Source organism: Scyliorhinus torazame, chromosome 21, assembly GCF_047496885.1.
Source record: "Scyliorhinus torazame isolate Kashiwa2021f chromosome 21, sScyTor2.1, whole genome shotgun sequence".
In the NCBI taxonomy this organism is placed as follows: domain Eukaryota; kingdom Metazoa; phylum Chordata; class Chondrichthyes; order Carcharhiniformes; family Scyliorhinidae; genus Scyliorhinus; species Scyliorhinus torazame.
Window position 1 is genome coordinate 108,454,276 of NC_092727.1, and position 15,076 is coordinate 108,469,351.

General features: G+C 49.1%; 1 protein-coding gene across 4 annotated transcripts in view; it reads left to right on the forward strand.

Moving 5' to 3' along the window:
- Positions 1–15,076, forward strand: part of LOC140398483 (acyl-CoA-binding domain-containing protein 5-like) — a 166,557-nt gene that overhangs the window by 43,286 nt on the left and 108,195 nt on the right. For all 4 annotated transcript variants that reach the window (XM_072487220.1, XM_072487221.1, XM_072487223.1 and 1 more), the window contains one exon: positions 8,967–9,087. In XM_072487220.1, the coding sequence (XP_072343321.1) occupies positions 8,967–9,087 (121 nt within the window). The remainder of the gene's footprint in view (positions 1–8,966; positions 9,088–15,076) is intronic.

The following is a 15,076-nucleotide window of genomic DNA, read 5'->3' on the forward strand; positions in this document are numbered from 1 at the left end:
CAGGTTCAAATCCCACCATGGCAGGTTTTGGAATTTAAACTCCGTAAAATATATCAAACCATTGGAGATTGTCGTAAAACTCTATCTGGTTCACTAATGTCCTTTAGGGAAGGAAATCTACTACCTTTACCTGGCCTACATGTGCCTCCAGATCCACAGCAATGTGGCAGATTCCTAAATGCCCACTGAAATGGCCTAGCAAGCCACTCAGTTGTATTCAACTGCTAGGAAAACACAAAAGAGGCTGAAACCGGATGGGACACCTGGGGCGGGATTCTCCCCTACCTGGCGGGGCAGAGGGTTCCGGCGTAATGGAGTGGCGGGAACCACTCCGGCGTTGGGCCGCCCCAAAGGTGTGGAAGTCTCCGCACCTTTAGGGGTCAAGCCCTCACCTTGAGGGGCTAGGTCCGCGCTGGAGTGGTTTCCGCTCCACCGGCTGGCAGGAAAGGCCTTTGGCGCCATGCCAGCCGGGGCCGAAAGGTCTTCGCCGGGCGACGCTGGTCGGCGCATGCGCGGGAGCGTCAGCGGCTGCTGACGTCATCCCCGCGCATGTGCAGGGGAGGGGGTCTCTTCCACCTCTGCCATAGTGAAGACCATGGCGAAGGCGGAAGAAAAAGAGTGCCCCCACGGCACAGGCCCGCCCGCGGATCGGTGGGCCCCGATCGCGGGCCAGGCCCCCGTGGGGGCACCCCCTGGGGCCAGATCGCCCCGCGCCCCCCCCCCCCAGGACCCCGGAGCCTGCCTGCGCCGCCTTGTCCCGCCGTTCAAAAGGTGGTTTAATCCACGCTGGCGGGACTGGCATTCCAGCAGCGGAACTGCGACCCATCGTGGGCCGGAGAATCGGCGGGGGTGGGCCCGCCGACCGGCACAGTGCGATTCCCGCCCCCACCGACCGACGCGGCGCGATTCCCGCCTCCGCCGAATCTCTGGTGGCGGAGACTTCGGGACACGGCGGGGGCGGGATTAACGCCAGCTCCCGGCGATTCTCCGACTCGGCGGGTGGTTGGAGAATCCTGCCCCTGGTATGTGTGGTGAATGTATAGTACTAGTAATTCACCGGTGTATTAGAATCATGTTCTGCCATTGTGTTACAGCTATGTTATGATGTTGACCTTGTGGGCTCCACCTATGGGCCATTGTGTTACTTCACCCACAGGGGGATATGTTGGGGCACGTACGGGCTCCGCCCATGGCTCCTCCCCTTGAAAGGAAGTATAAAGAGCAGCTGACCTGCAGGCGGTTCCCAATATTGTTCCAGTCGCAGGCAGGCACTGTTCTAAGCTGATTAAAACCACCGTTTACTTCTACTCGTGTCTTTGAGTGAATTGATGGTCACATCAGTGTGATCCCTGGAATGAAGAACTCGTCGTATGAGGAACGTTTGAGGACTGTTGGAGTTTAGAAGGATGAGAGGGGATCTTATTGAAACTTACAAGATACTGTGAGGCCTGGATAGAGTGGACGTGGAGAGGATGTTTCCACTTGTAGGAAAAACTAGAACCAGAGGACACCATCTCAGACAAAAGGGACGATCCTTTAAAACAGAGATGAGGAGGAATTTCTTCAGCCAGAGAGTGGTGAATCTGTGGAACTCTTTGCTGCAGAAGGCTGTGGAGGCCAATTCACTGAGGTAGATAAGTTCTTGATTAATAAGGGGATCAAGGGTTATGGGGAGAAGGCAGGAGAATGGGGATGAGAAAATATCAGCCATGATTGAATGGCGGAGCAGACTCGATGGGCCAAGTGGCCTAATTCTGCTCCTATGTCTTATGGTCTCATGTGGTATCAACCCAGGCACCAGAAATGATAATTGATGGACCATCAATAATAGACGAAGCGAGTTATAGAACTAAATTGTGGCTTTAATACACTGAGATGTGTGCCTGCCTGCTGCTGATGCCTCACTGGGGGCAGGGCCACAGGTCAGTCAACTATATACAAAGCCCGAGGGGCAGAGCCACAGGCGGAGCCAACAGAGACGCGGCCTCATACGCAGAGGCGATCGCACTGCTAAAAGGACAGTTCGTGAGGGCAGTGAATGAGGTGTTCGCGCGACATCTCCTTGTCACGAGGCGTCAGTGCCCTGGTGTATCACTGGCCGAATTCCTGCGTGACCTGCGAGCACTCGCCCGGAATTGTAACTGCCAGGCAGTTATGGCGGTTCAGCACTCTGAGCTCCTAATCAGGGACGCCTATGTGGCCTGAGTCCTGTCTTATTATATCCGACAACGCTTGCTCGAAGGGGGTACCCTCGACCTCAAGGACACTGTGCAGCTCTCTAGCTCTTTGGAAGTAGCATTCCAGAACATGGATGCCTTCACGTCCGACCACGCAGCACCCTCGTGGACGTCGGGGCGCGGCCATCACCCGGCCCGGGCGCGTCACCAGCCTGTGCCGCGCGGCAGCCCGCCAACTCCGGGGTCCGTACTGCTACTTCTGTGGCCAGGGCCAGCACCCCAGGCAGCGTTGTCCTGCTCGGAACGCGACCTGCAACGAGTGCGGTAAGAAGGGGCATTTTGCCAAAGTCTTAGCAAACCACTATTTAAAGTTTTTATCTCATGTTAATTAAATTTGATTGGGGGGGGGGAAGATTATTATTCCTCACATAGGACTCCTGAGGACTGATTAAAGTTTAATAAGTGCCTGTCACTCCAGTTCTCTGGAGGAAATTGGGCTTTAATGCAGAACAAGAAAATAGACTTGTCTATTCATGGTTAGGAGGATGTTAAAAATGTAGACCATTTGATGGGGATTATAGTGCTGAACATATCTTCAGTGGATATGAAGGGAGGTGGCTGGGAGCTCAGAGCAGTGCCTGGGCTGAATATCTTTACATTATTTTATGGTGTCTGTCAGCCCCTATAAAAGTGGGCTGTGAAGTTTACCGTGTTGTTAATTAACTCCGAGTCCTGAGTCGCTATTCAATGCTGTGCAGTGGATATATATGAGAGAAGGGTACGCAGTTTCTCCAACGCAAAATTAGTGTTTGTACCGTTGAGCCTTGTACAACTCTATTAATTACTGATTTTAATAAAAATCTGAGTAAATAAGTCTGCACCTTGCTTATAAACTTGCTTACAGGGAACTTTTACAAGAGGGAAGTGACCTTTGATGTGATGATCGTTTTGAAAAAATACAATTCTCACTATGGTTATTAAATTGTTGATATTTTTTGACCAGGATGCGTGTGTGATCTTAACGTCACAGATTTGAGTCAACTTGTCAACTGCCGGAGCCAGAGAAGGCAACATTAAAAATCCTAAAATTCTGAGATTGGGATAATTTCCAATTGACTGCATTCTGAATACATATTGCACTTGCACTCCATTCATCTGTAAACGTTTCTCAGACATCAACACATTCGCAACAAATGGGTTAGACATAAGGGCATAACAACTAGAAGCAGGATTCCGCAATTCAGCTCTTCGAACTCGCTCCGCCATTCAATACGATCATGATCTCGGCCTCAACTCCACTTTCAGACCCGCTCCCCATAGCCCTTCAACTAATTAAAAGTCTGTCTATCTCCTCGAATTTACTCAATGTCCCGGAATCCACCGCAATCTGGGTTAGTGAATTCCACAGATTCACGACCCTTTGAGAGAAGCAATTTCTCCTCATCTCTGTTTTAAATCTGCTACCCCTTATCCTAAAACTGTGACCTCTCATTCTAGATTGCCCCGAAAGAGGAAACAACCGCCCTGCGTCTACTTTGTCAATACTTTTTATCATCTTATATACCTCAAATAGATCTGTTCTTTTAAACTTGAGCGAGTACAGGCCTAAACTCCTCAATCTCCCTTCTTAAGCCAAACCCCTCAACTCTGGAATCAATCTAGTGAACCTCCTCTGAACCGCCTCTAATACAACTATATCCCCCCTTGAGTAAAGGCACCAAAACTGGACACTGTATCCAGGTGCAGCGTCTACTTCAGCTTCAAGCATCGATTGGAGAAGCTGGGGCAGTTCTCCTTGGAGAAGAAAAGGTTTAGAGGAAATTTAATAGAGCTGCTGAATATCATGTCGGAATACACAGGGAGAGGTTGTTCCCATTGGCGCAAGAGTCGAGAACCATTGATTTAAGGTGATTGGCAAAGGAAGTTACAATGATATGAGAAAAATCTCTCTCTTGCGGTGAATGGTTGGGTTCTGGAATGCATCGGGCACAATTCAACTAATTAGGAACAAAGTCCCATAGCGAGGCCCTGAAGCAACACCCCCCCAAACAGAATGGGAGGGTCTGAGGCCCCCCACACCCTCCCCATCACCCACAGAGGGCACCACAGCCCCATTGCACATGCGTTAAAAATGCCAGCATGGCACTTTGGCCGTGCCAACCTGGCACACTATCAGTGCCCCTGCCTGCTGGCAGTACCTTGGGCATCTTGGCAGTGCTAGGCTGGCACCCAGGTGGCACTGCCAGGGTGTCTAGATCGCACCAGCCATGCCAGGGTACCGCTCAGCCCAAAGGGCATACAGCTGGGGCCTCCAATCCCCCGGGATCCCCACAAGTGCCATATCATCTGGTCACCATTGCTTTACAAAATTAAATACTTTTAGAGTATGATTCTGTAGAGAGTAGAATTTTGTACAGAGGAAAGTAATTGTTGGGCGGAAATTTCTGTTCCAGAGACTAAGTGCTCCCGCCAGCAGAGAATTGGGACTCTGGCCCGCTGACATTCGGAGCTTCTCAAAGTGGTATTCACAGGCCTTTGCTATGCAGAATAATGCACGGCGGCGATGCATGCATCCCGGGGAAGGGTCTTCAGGTCAATCCCTTACCCACAGCCCGAACCCATGCAACCTTCCTTCTGCATCCTGGCAGCAGCAGAGGGGCATATGGGTAATGGTCTAACATCTGTTGACCCCCCCCTCGGGTGGGTTCAGCATGCCAAGGCTGTGCTTATCCATACTTGCACCGAAGCCCACCCTGGTGAAGTTCCCCCATGCTGGGGGTGGAGGGGGGATGGGGGTGTGGGGAGCACGTCCGGAGGAGAGGGGGTGGTGGGATTGGAGCATAATGTGGGGCGGTTAGAGATTTGGGCTTCCAACCCATTCATCATATTCAAATGAATGCATATCTGCTGTTTGCATGTTCCCGCCGGGGCTGGAAGCCTGCTATGGCCAGCAGGGCAGGGCCAGAGATCGTGGATGGGCCTGCCGTCCCGTGCCAATCCTGTTATTGTGTCAATGCGGGATTCTATGTCCAATTGGGATTCCCAATCTTAGCGGCGGGAAGCAGGGAATCCCGCTTCTTATGTGAGCTGCTCTTCATGGAATGTGTCGGACTCTAAAGTGACACTTAGTGACGGGCAACCAGTAATGATTCAGCGCCATTAAGTTAGATTTCTGACTTTTGAAATGATTCACAACAGGCCAAAATAATTTTTCTATTTAAAAGGTATTTCGTGAAGTCAATTGGAAATTCAAACGGGAATATAATCAAAATATTTTAACGACCATCAGGTATACATGTTTTTTGAAAAATCTATGAGTTCCCTGTGTCTGTTTTCCCGCTATGTTTGAGGGCACATTGTGGAGTTGGTAAGAGGGGATCTGCAGACCTTCGGAAAGGGCATCAAAACTGCCTGGCATAATCTTGTTGCCAGAGTTATGCATTTATAGATCTCATGCAGCCCTCATATCTCTGGAGACAGGTTGGAGACATGGGTCTTGGCTGATATCCTTTTGTTGAAACCCTTTGTGGTATCTCATATCACTGCACAGTACGGGGGGAGGTGGGGGGATGTGGTCTGAGGGAAGAATCAGAATATGCAGGAGCCAGTAATACCCTCTTCGGCATTCACACGGTGACGTGCTGTGTATGATACGGCCGGTGCATGAATCTGTCTTGGCGGTCATGCCTTTTGTGGCAAATGCCAATTGTGCTGTCTACTCCATCCCCACTCATCACACCCCCAAACCCCGCCCCCAAAATGTTCCTCCGTTTTGCTGCTTTGAGCCCAGGTTGGTTTTGAAGTTTGCAGTGGAACCTTGCCAATGCAGAGGGAAATACAGCGAGCAGAGAAACACATAAACTTTTGTCCTGTGGATGCATAAACGATAAGTGGTCAATTGTTGCTGGGGCTTCTAGAACATCCCTGGCTTCCTGGAGAGAATCTGTGACCTGGAGCTAGCTGAATAAAGAAAAAGCTTTTCCTGACTTAACCCCTTATCACATCTCAAAGGCATCATATAGAGTTATTTGTTATTATGAAGTAAGTAAACACAGGGGCACATAAATAGCAACCGTATTAATGAATAGCTAATGTTTTGCTTTAGTGACTGAAGGACAAATCTGGGCCATGGCACAAGACTTGATTGTGTTGTGAGATTCTTGCACCCACTTGGAACAGGAAGATGGGGGCTTATCCCAGCACCCGATCTGAAGGCTTTAGTGCAGAATGGAAACATGAGTCTAGATTCTGTGCTGCAATGGAGTTTAAACCCATAACCATCTCAGTTGAGGTTGAGAGTGCTGTTACACCACCTGAGCCTGAGGTGAGGTTTGCTGTGTGCGCGTCGAGCTTGTGCCTCGCAGTTCTTGGAACTCCTTAGGAAAGGTACAATGTTTTTTAGTGCCCAAAACATCCTGTGCAGCGCATGTGATGCCACGTTACAAAGGTGGGTTCAACAAAATCACATGAGGGAGGAGTGGGAGAGCAAACTGTGATTGTAAATCCTTCCTTCATGAAAGGATAAATACCTTTTCAAGAAAAGAAAATTGGCGGTTCTTTTCTATCTGCTGTCCAAAGCTGTGTGAGGAACGTTTGGGCCAGTGATCACAGATAAAACTACACTTGAATTCCCAATCGAAGCTCGATTTACAAAAGCCCAAAGATCACTATTTGCTAGAGCAGGAAGGTGGGGTGGGTAGTGGGAGTCTGTTACTGAGGCCTGTGACTCCGTGCCTCCAACTGCTAAGTAATTTAGTTTCTCATTTTTGTGATAAAAACTTCTTTTTGTTTGATCGTTTTGTGCCATGGATTCTCATATTTGCACAATTGTGTAATCAAGCATCCCCGTTACTCACCAATTGATTACCATGGCAACCGAAAATAAGAGTATGCAGATTGCTATGCTACTCACTTGAATGTGTGACACTTTTTCTTTCCCTGCCCTGGTTCTATAATGTGTTCCCCAGTGAGTATACCTAAAATGTTCGTCACTACGGTTACAAATCTGGTTCATTCTCCTCCACATTGCCAAGTAGTGTGAATTGAGAGTTTAAGTACCCAATTATTTGATTGCCAGCTTGAGGATATTCCCAGTCCTCTAACGTGTATGTTCTTGCCTTGGTTGGTGGAACTGCTGAGTGGAGCACTTCACAGCCTTGAGGAGTAAGTATATCTAGGCCCAGTTGGCATGGCTCAAATTGGACCACTTATTAAGCAGACACGGATCAGTGTTATTGGCAACTATGGAATCCTTGAGCTTGAATTGTCTTCCCTTCTGTCTGAATGGTGGCAACGAGTGTGCCTGTCAGTGGGAAACAGAATTTTTAAAAATTCACCATTTACCATTCATCATTTTTGGTGTCGTTTATATGGGGTTCAGCGTGCAGTTGATGTAGTTTACTTGGATTTCAGCAAAGCCTTTGACAAGGTCCCACATGGGAGTCTTACAAAAAAGGCAAATGCACATGGGATACAGGGTAACTTGATAAAGAGGATTCAAAATTGACTTAGCTGTAGGCGACAGAGGGTGATGACAGACGGCTGCTTTAGTGAATGGAAGCCAGTGTCCAGTGGCATACCACAGGGATTGGTGCTGGGTCCTATTGCTCATATGAACAACATAAATGACTTTATGGGGGGTAGGATCAGTAAGTTTGCGGATAACACAAAGATTGGCCGGGTGGTTAAAAGTGAGGTTGAGTGCATTGGGTTACAGGAAGATATGGACGTGATAGTCAAATCGGAAGAAAAGTGGCAGATGGAATTTAACCCTGAAAAGTGTGAGGTGATACACTTTGGAAAGAGTATTGTGACAAGAAAGTATTCAATGAAAGGCCTGATACTGGGAAGTTCCGAGGGACTTGGCGTGTTTGTCCATAGTTCTCTGAAGGGAAAAGGGCAGGTTAATAGGGTGGTGTAAAAGGCAAATGGGACACTTGCCTTTATTAACCAAGGCATAGATTACAAAAGCAGGGAGGTCATGTTGGAGTTGTGCAGAACTTTGGTGAGGCCACAGCTGGAGTACTGTGTGCAATTCTGGTCACCACAATATAGGAAGGATGTGATTGCACTGTTGGGGGTGCAGTGGCGATTCACCAGGATGTTGCCTGGGATGGAACATTTGAGTTATGAAGAGAGGTTGGATAGGCTCGGTTTGCTTTCGTTGGAGCAGAAGACTGACGGGCAACCTGATCGAGGTGTACAAGATTATGAGGGGTGTGAACCGGGTGGATAGGGAGCAGCTGTTCCCCTTAGTTGAAGGGTCTATTCTGAGGGGACACAAGTTCAAGGTTAGGAGCAGGAGGTTTAGGAGGGATTTGAAGAAAAACATTTTTGCCCAGAGGGTGGCAGCGGTCTGGAATGCACGGCCTGGGAGGGTGATAGAGGCAGGTTGCCTCACATCCTATAAACACGAAATGAAAATGAAATGAAATGAAAATCGCTTATTGTCACAAGTAGGCTTCAAATGAAGTTACTGTGAAAAGCCCCTAGTCGCCACATTCAGGGCGCCTGTTCAGGGAGGCTGGTACGGGAATTGAACCGTGCTGCTGGCCTGCATTGGTATGCTTTCAAAGCCAGCGATTTAGCCCTGTGCTAAACAGCCTCTTAAAAAGTACCTAGATCAGCACTTGGCACGTCATAACATTCAAGGCTATGGGCCAAGTGCTGGCAAATGACATTAGATAGGCAGGGCAGGTATCTTTCATGCGTCGGTGCAGACTCGATGGGCCGAAGGGCCTCTTCTGCACAGTATTATTCTGTGATTTATGTTTGGCTCTCTGTCACCAGGTTCTTACCGTCCGTCCCATGAGAAGATGTTGAAGTTTTACAGTTACTACAAGCAGGCAACTATAGGCCCTTGTAGCATTAGCAGACCTGGCTTCTGGGATCCCATCGGACGTATAAAATGGTAACCTTTAAATTCTCTTATGTTTGAAGTAAGGGTCAAGGTAATCACCGGAGATGTTAAGTTACTGTCTTTAGTGCGGGGACCCTGAGCTTGTCAGTAAATAGAAATATCTGCATTTTCTTGCACACGTTGAGCGGTTTGGAAGATCAAAGAAACAAAAAAATTAGGCAGGGGGGTTTTACTAAAAAATTGGGAGTCTTTGTATTACAAATTGGCGTATGTGTAAAATATTAAAAGTGATATTTTTAATAAGTTACAAAAAATCGTAATGAATCGTAATCCTCTGTCCACCTCCAATATTTTTAAGGTGCTAAATAATATTCACTGACACTGTTAAGAGCATTACGAGAGGCGATGTGTAATGTTAAGGTCACTGGACTAGTAATCTGGGGACCCAAACTAATGCTTTGTCATCCTGGGTTCAAATCCCACCATGGCAACATTCAATTACTAAACTCTGGAACTAAAAGCTAGTTTCAGTAATGGTGACCATGAAGCAATTGTCCGCGGGTGACCATTAATCTATCAGTGATTGTTGTAAAAACCCATCAGGTCCATTAATATCCTTCAGGGCAGGAAATCTGCCGTCCTTACCTGATCTGGCCCACATATGACTCCAGATCCACAGCCATGTGGTTGACTTTTTACTTACCTCTGAAATGGCTTCTCCCAAGGGCAATTAGGGATGGGCAACAAATCCTGACCTTGCCCGTAATGTCCACATCCCATCAAAGATCTTTTTATAAATGTGGGAATTATCCTTAACCGAGTTTAGATAAATATGTTTTGGAGTTGGCTGGATGTCTGATGTGCATGGAAACCCATCAACATGTTTAAAACTCAATCTTTACCTCTAAAACTTCCCCAATACAAAGTGGTTAATCACTTTCCATATGGACATATCCCAATTACCGAAATCGAGACAGTTTAGGTGCTGGTTGGCAAATTCAAGGCCGTATTAATTGGTTACATTTTGTTATTGTGCATATCACGGATTCCTTCCTCATCATTTTACCAATAACTGTAATGTTATAAAACATTTGGGGCGGCACGGTAGCATAGTGGTTAGCACAATTGCTTCACAGCTCCAGGGTCCCAGGTTCGATTCCCGGCTTGGGTCACTGTCTGTGTGGTCTGCATGTTCTCCCCGTGTCTCCGTGGGTTTCCTCCGGGTGCTCCGGTTTCCTCCCACAGTCCAAAGATGTGCAGGTTAGGTGGTTTGATCATGCTAAATTTCCCTTACTGTCCAAAATTGCCCTTAGTGTCCAAAATTGCCCTTAGTGTCCAAAATTGCCCTTAGTGTTAGGTGGGGTTACTGGGTTATGAGGATAGGGTGGAGGTGTGGGCTTGGGTAGGGTGCTCTTTACAAGAGCTGGTGCAGACTCGATGGGCCTAATGGCCTCATTCTGCACTGTAAATTCTATGATCTATGATAAAGCAGCACTAAATCAAGAAAAGCCAATTAAACCAATTGAGTCTGTTCCTTTGAACCCAATCCATTAAAGTTCCGAATGTTCCTCCTGTCCCAGACCTAAAAGCAAGCCAAACAAAACTCAAGAATATTTGCCTAACCTATGGACAGCAGGGTGGCACAGTGGTTAGCACTGCTGCCTCATGGCGACGAGGACCCGGGTTTGATCCCAGCCCCGGTCACTGCCCCTGTGAAGTTTGCACATTCTCCCCATGCCTGCATGGGTCTCACCTTCACAGCCCAAAAGATGTGCAGGGTAGGTGGATTGGCCATGCTAAATTATTCCTTAAATTGCAAACAAAAAAATTTAAAGAATATTTGTTTAACTTTGCATTGTAAATCACTTATCGTTGACCGGGTCCATTCCTTGCTATGACAACATAAATGCCAGGGTCTGAGATACCAGTTGTCACCTGGCAGTGAAGATTGTTTTGAAATAAATGAATCTTCATGCTTAAATCTTTGTTTTCATCTCCAACGTGAAATAGTTCTCATCTCAGCTGAGAAATATAGAAACATAGAAAATAGGAGCCATTCGGCCCTTCGAATCTACCCTGCCATTCATTATGATCCTGGCTGATCATCCAACTCGGCAACCTGTTACTGCCTTCCATCCCCTCCTCCCCCTATCCTTTGATCCCTTTAGCCCCTAGAGCTAAATCCAACTCAATCCAGTTTTTTGGTCTCAAATCTTTCTGTGGTAGAATTTAAACAATTCCCTGGGTGAAGAAATTTCTCCTCACCTCATTCCGAAATGGTTTACCCTATATTCTTAGAATGTGACCCCTGGTTCTGGACTCCCCCGCCATCAGGAACATCCTTGCTGCATCTATCGTGTCCAGTCCTGTTAGAATTTTATAGGTTTCTATGAAATCCAGCCATCATTCGTCTAAACTCCAGTGAATATAATCCTAACCGATTTAATCCCTTCTCATATGTCAGTATAGCCAAATTTGCAGATGACACTAAAATAGGTGGGAGAGTAAGTTGTATTGAGGAAACAAGAACCTTACAAATGGATATAGATAAGTTAGGTGGGCGGACCAAAATGTGCTAGATGGAGTTTAACGTGGATAAGTGTGAGGTCATCCATTTTGGTCAGAAAAATGGAAAGGCAATTTATTACCTAAATGGGACCCTACGTAACCCCAGAACGCAACCCCAGAACGCAACCCCAGAACGCCCCCCAAGCCCCAGCTCACTATAACAGGGTCCCTGGGCTCCCTTCCCCCGCAGCCTTCTGCACCCGCACAGGGCACCCCCCCCCCCCCCCCCCCGGCCTAATCACCGCCACTCAAAAAAATGGCAGCTTGGCACCTTGCCAATGTCAGCCTAGCACACTAGCAGTGCCACCCGGGCCCCCTCACGGCTGTGCAGGGGGCCTAAGGACCTCCTTATAGTAAATAGGGACTTGAGGGGGGGGCTCAAAATTTAGAAATGGCGTCCCGATCTCTCGCTGCATGAGGAGATCCGGTAAGCGGAGCTTCGCAGTGCAGGAAACAGGCCTGAGTGCGGCCTCGGGCATGCTTTCCCACTGAGGCCCCGTATCTAACTGGATGAACGTTTGATAGCGGGGTGTTTCTCGGCACTGTGAGCACCAGGAAACACACACCTAAACGCGCTCACTGTGGGACTCTGTTTCCATTTGGTTAGATCAGGCCCTGTGTCTCAACACTATCTGAATCTTCACCAAGCCCAGTTGTGCCTCCAGATCCTCCAACAATTCCTCCCCCACCTTGGGAAACTCCAAACCTCCCAGGAACTCTGTCATTCCCCGTTCTTCCTCCGGTGGCTCTGACCTATACAAGTTCTCGTAAAATCCCCAAAACACTCCAATCACCTTATTCAAGGCAGAGACCAGCCTACCCTCCAAATCCTTAACCTGAGCAATCTCCCAGGCAGCCTCCTGCCACCTTAGTTGGTGGGCCAAGGGACGGCTGACCTTCTCCCCACACTCATTCGCAGCCCCTTTCGCTCGCCTCAGTTGCCGCACCGCCTTGTCCATAGACAGCAGATCAAACTGCAGTTGCAGTTTTACCTGCACTCCAAGAGCTCCGGGTTGTGACCCGTGCATCACTACGATCCACCCCTCGAATTGCATCCACCAGTGTCTGTCGCTCCTCCCTCGCTTCCCCATCCACATATGCCTTATACACTATGATCTCAACTCTGATCACTGCCTTTAACACACTCCACAAAGCCGAGGGCGAGACCATCCCGTTATCATTGTATTCTACGTACTCCCGTATGGCCCTCAAAATCCTCACACAAAACCCCAAGTCATTCATCAGCCCTATGTCGAACCGCCACCCCCTTCGATGCTCCCGACCGACCTTCAGCACCAGGTCCACCCAATAAGGAGCATGATCTGAAATAACCACCGCCGAATGCTCCGCCTTCTTCACCCCAGCGAGAAGAGTTCGATTATCACTCTTGAATCATGCAGTCACCTCAGGAGCTCTAAACTCCATGCTGGTACTCGGGGTTTCTCACTGCACTCTCACGCTGTTTTCAAACTCCCAACTATCTTTCCACTTGCACTGTTTTCAATCTCCCGTCTCCGCTCTCCGCCTGGCATTATTTTGCACTCATTTATCCTCCCATCTCCTCTCACTTCCTTTGGGATCTCACATTGCACTCTAACCCGCCATTGGTAGGATGCTCAGTGGCATGATCTGGGATAACTTGGGCGAAATTCTCCGGAGACGGCGCGATGTCCGCCGACTGGCGCCCAAAACGGCGCAAATCAAACGGGCATCACGCCGTCCCAAAGGTGCGGAATGCTCCGCGTCTTTGGGGGCCGAGCCCCAACATTCAGGGGCTAGGTCGGCGCCGGATGAATTTCCGCCCCGCCAGCTGGCGGAAAAGGCCTTTGGTGCCCCGCCAGCTGGCGCGGAAATGACATCTCCGGGCGGCGCATGCGCGGGAGCGTCAGCGGCCGCTGACAGCTTCCCACGCATGCGCAGTGGAGGGAGTCTCTTCTGCCTCCACCATGGTGGAGACCGTGGCGGAGGCGGAAGGGAAAGAGTGCCCCCACGGCACAGGCCCGCCCGCGGATCGGTGGGCCCCGATCGCGGGCCAGGCCACCGTGGGGGCACCCCCAGAGCCAGATCGCCCCGCGCCCCCCCCCCAGGACCCCGGAGCCCGCCTGCGCCGCCTTGTCCCGCCGGTAAGGTAGGTGGTTTAATTTACGCCGGCGGGACAGGCATTTTAGCAGCGGGACTTCGGCCCATCCGGGCCGGAGAATCGCGCGGGGGGGCCCGCCAACCGGCGCGGCGTGATTCCCGCCCCCGCCGAATCTCTGGTGCCGGAGTCAGGTGACGGGATTCACGCCAGCCCCTGCCGATTCTCCGACCTGGCGGGGGGTCGGAGAATCTCGCCCCTTGTATTGAGAACAAAGGGATATCTTTAGCTAGAAGCCCATTCTTGTACTGAGCTGAATGGACAATCAGGACATTTCGCTCATCTGGTTAAAAAAATACAGGGGACGGTTAAAAGCTGGCCTCTTGATCAATGCCCCTTGCTGCAGTGTGAGCACATGTATAGATATTGGACGAGGACAGGACCGGCTCAGATTTCCCTTAGTTTACCGGCAGTCACTGCATTGGATTAATCCATGGGCAATGCATCAGTGCAACAGTATTTCAGCATGAGATAGCATCCTTAGCCTATGAGCGGAGAAAATGTGAATGCAAAATAACATGCTTTTAAAAAATATTTAATTTTAATGAGGGTGTGTCTGAGTGAGTTAGGATGAGGTGGTTAACAGTGAAATGTGCAAAATGATCTGCTGAGAGTGCATTTACGGTACACTGTGGTTAGCACTGTTGCTTCACAGCGCCAGGGACCCGGGTTTGATTCCCGGCTTGGGTCACTGTTTGTGCGGAGTCTGCACATTCTCCCCGGGTCTGCATGGGTTTCCTCCGGGCGCTCCGGTTTCCTCCCACAAGTCCCGAAAGACGTGCTTGTTAGGTAATTTGGGCACACTGAGTTCTCCCCCTGTGTACCCGAACAGGGGCCGGAATGTGGCGACTAGGGGCTTTTCACTGGAACTTCATAGCAGTGTTAATGTAAGCCTACTTGTGACACTGATAAAGGTTATTATTATTGTTATTTTCCTTATCTTCCGAATCTCATGAAACATAACAAAGCACTGGCTTTATATCTTTATGGGGCACGGTTCACTGTTCTCAACCTCTACTTCCAGCAACATTCAGCGGAAGGTTGAGGGAAAAAGTCTAAGTGATGGGGTGTGTCACAAGGTGCCACATTCAGACAAATCTCCGGGCCATTGTGTTTTAGATGTTTTAAATTAGAGGTGTACGAGGTCCCAAACTTGCAGCAACCACACACCTGTATCGCCCCCACGCTCACCCACCTTTTTCTGAGTTGGTCCCAGGAGATAGGGCTGCTTACATTAGCCTGTGTGCCACCTCCCGCCAATATCACTTGTGATTGGGGCACCCTGAGGACTCTTTACAGTCACACGATTATAAACGTGGACTAAAAAAGCCAACT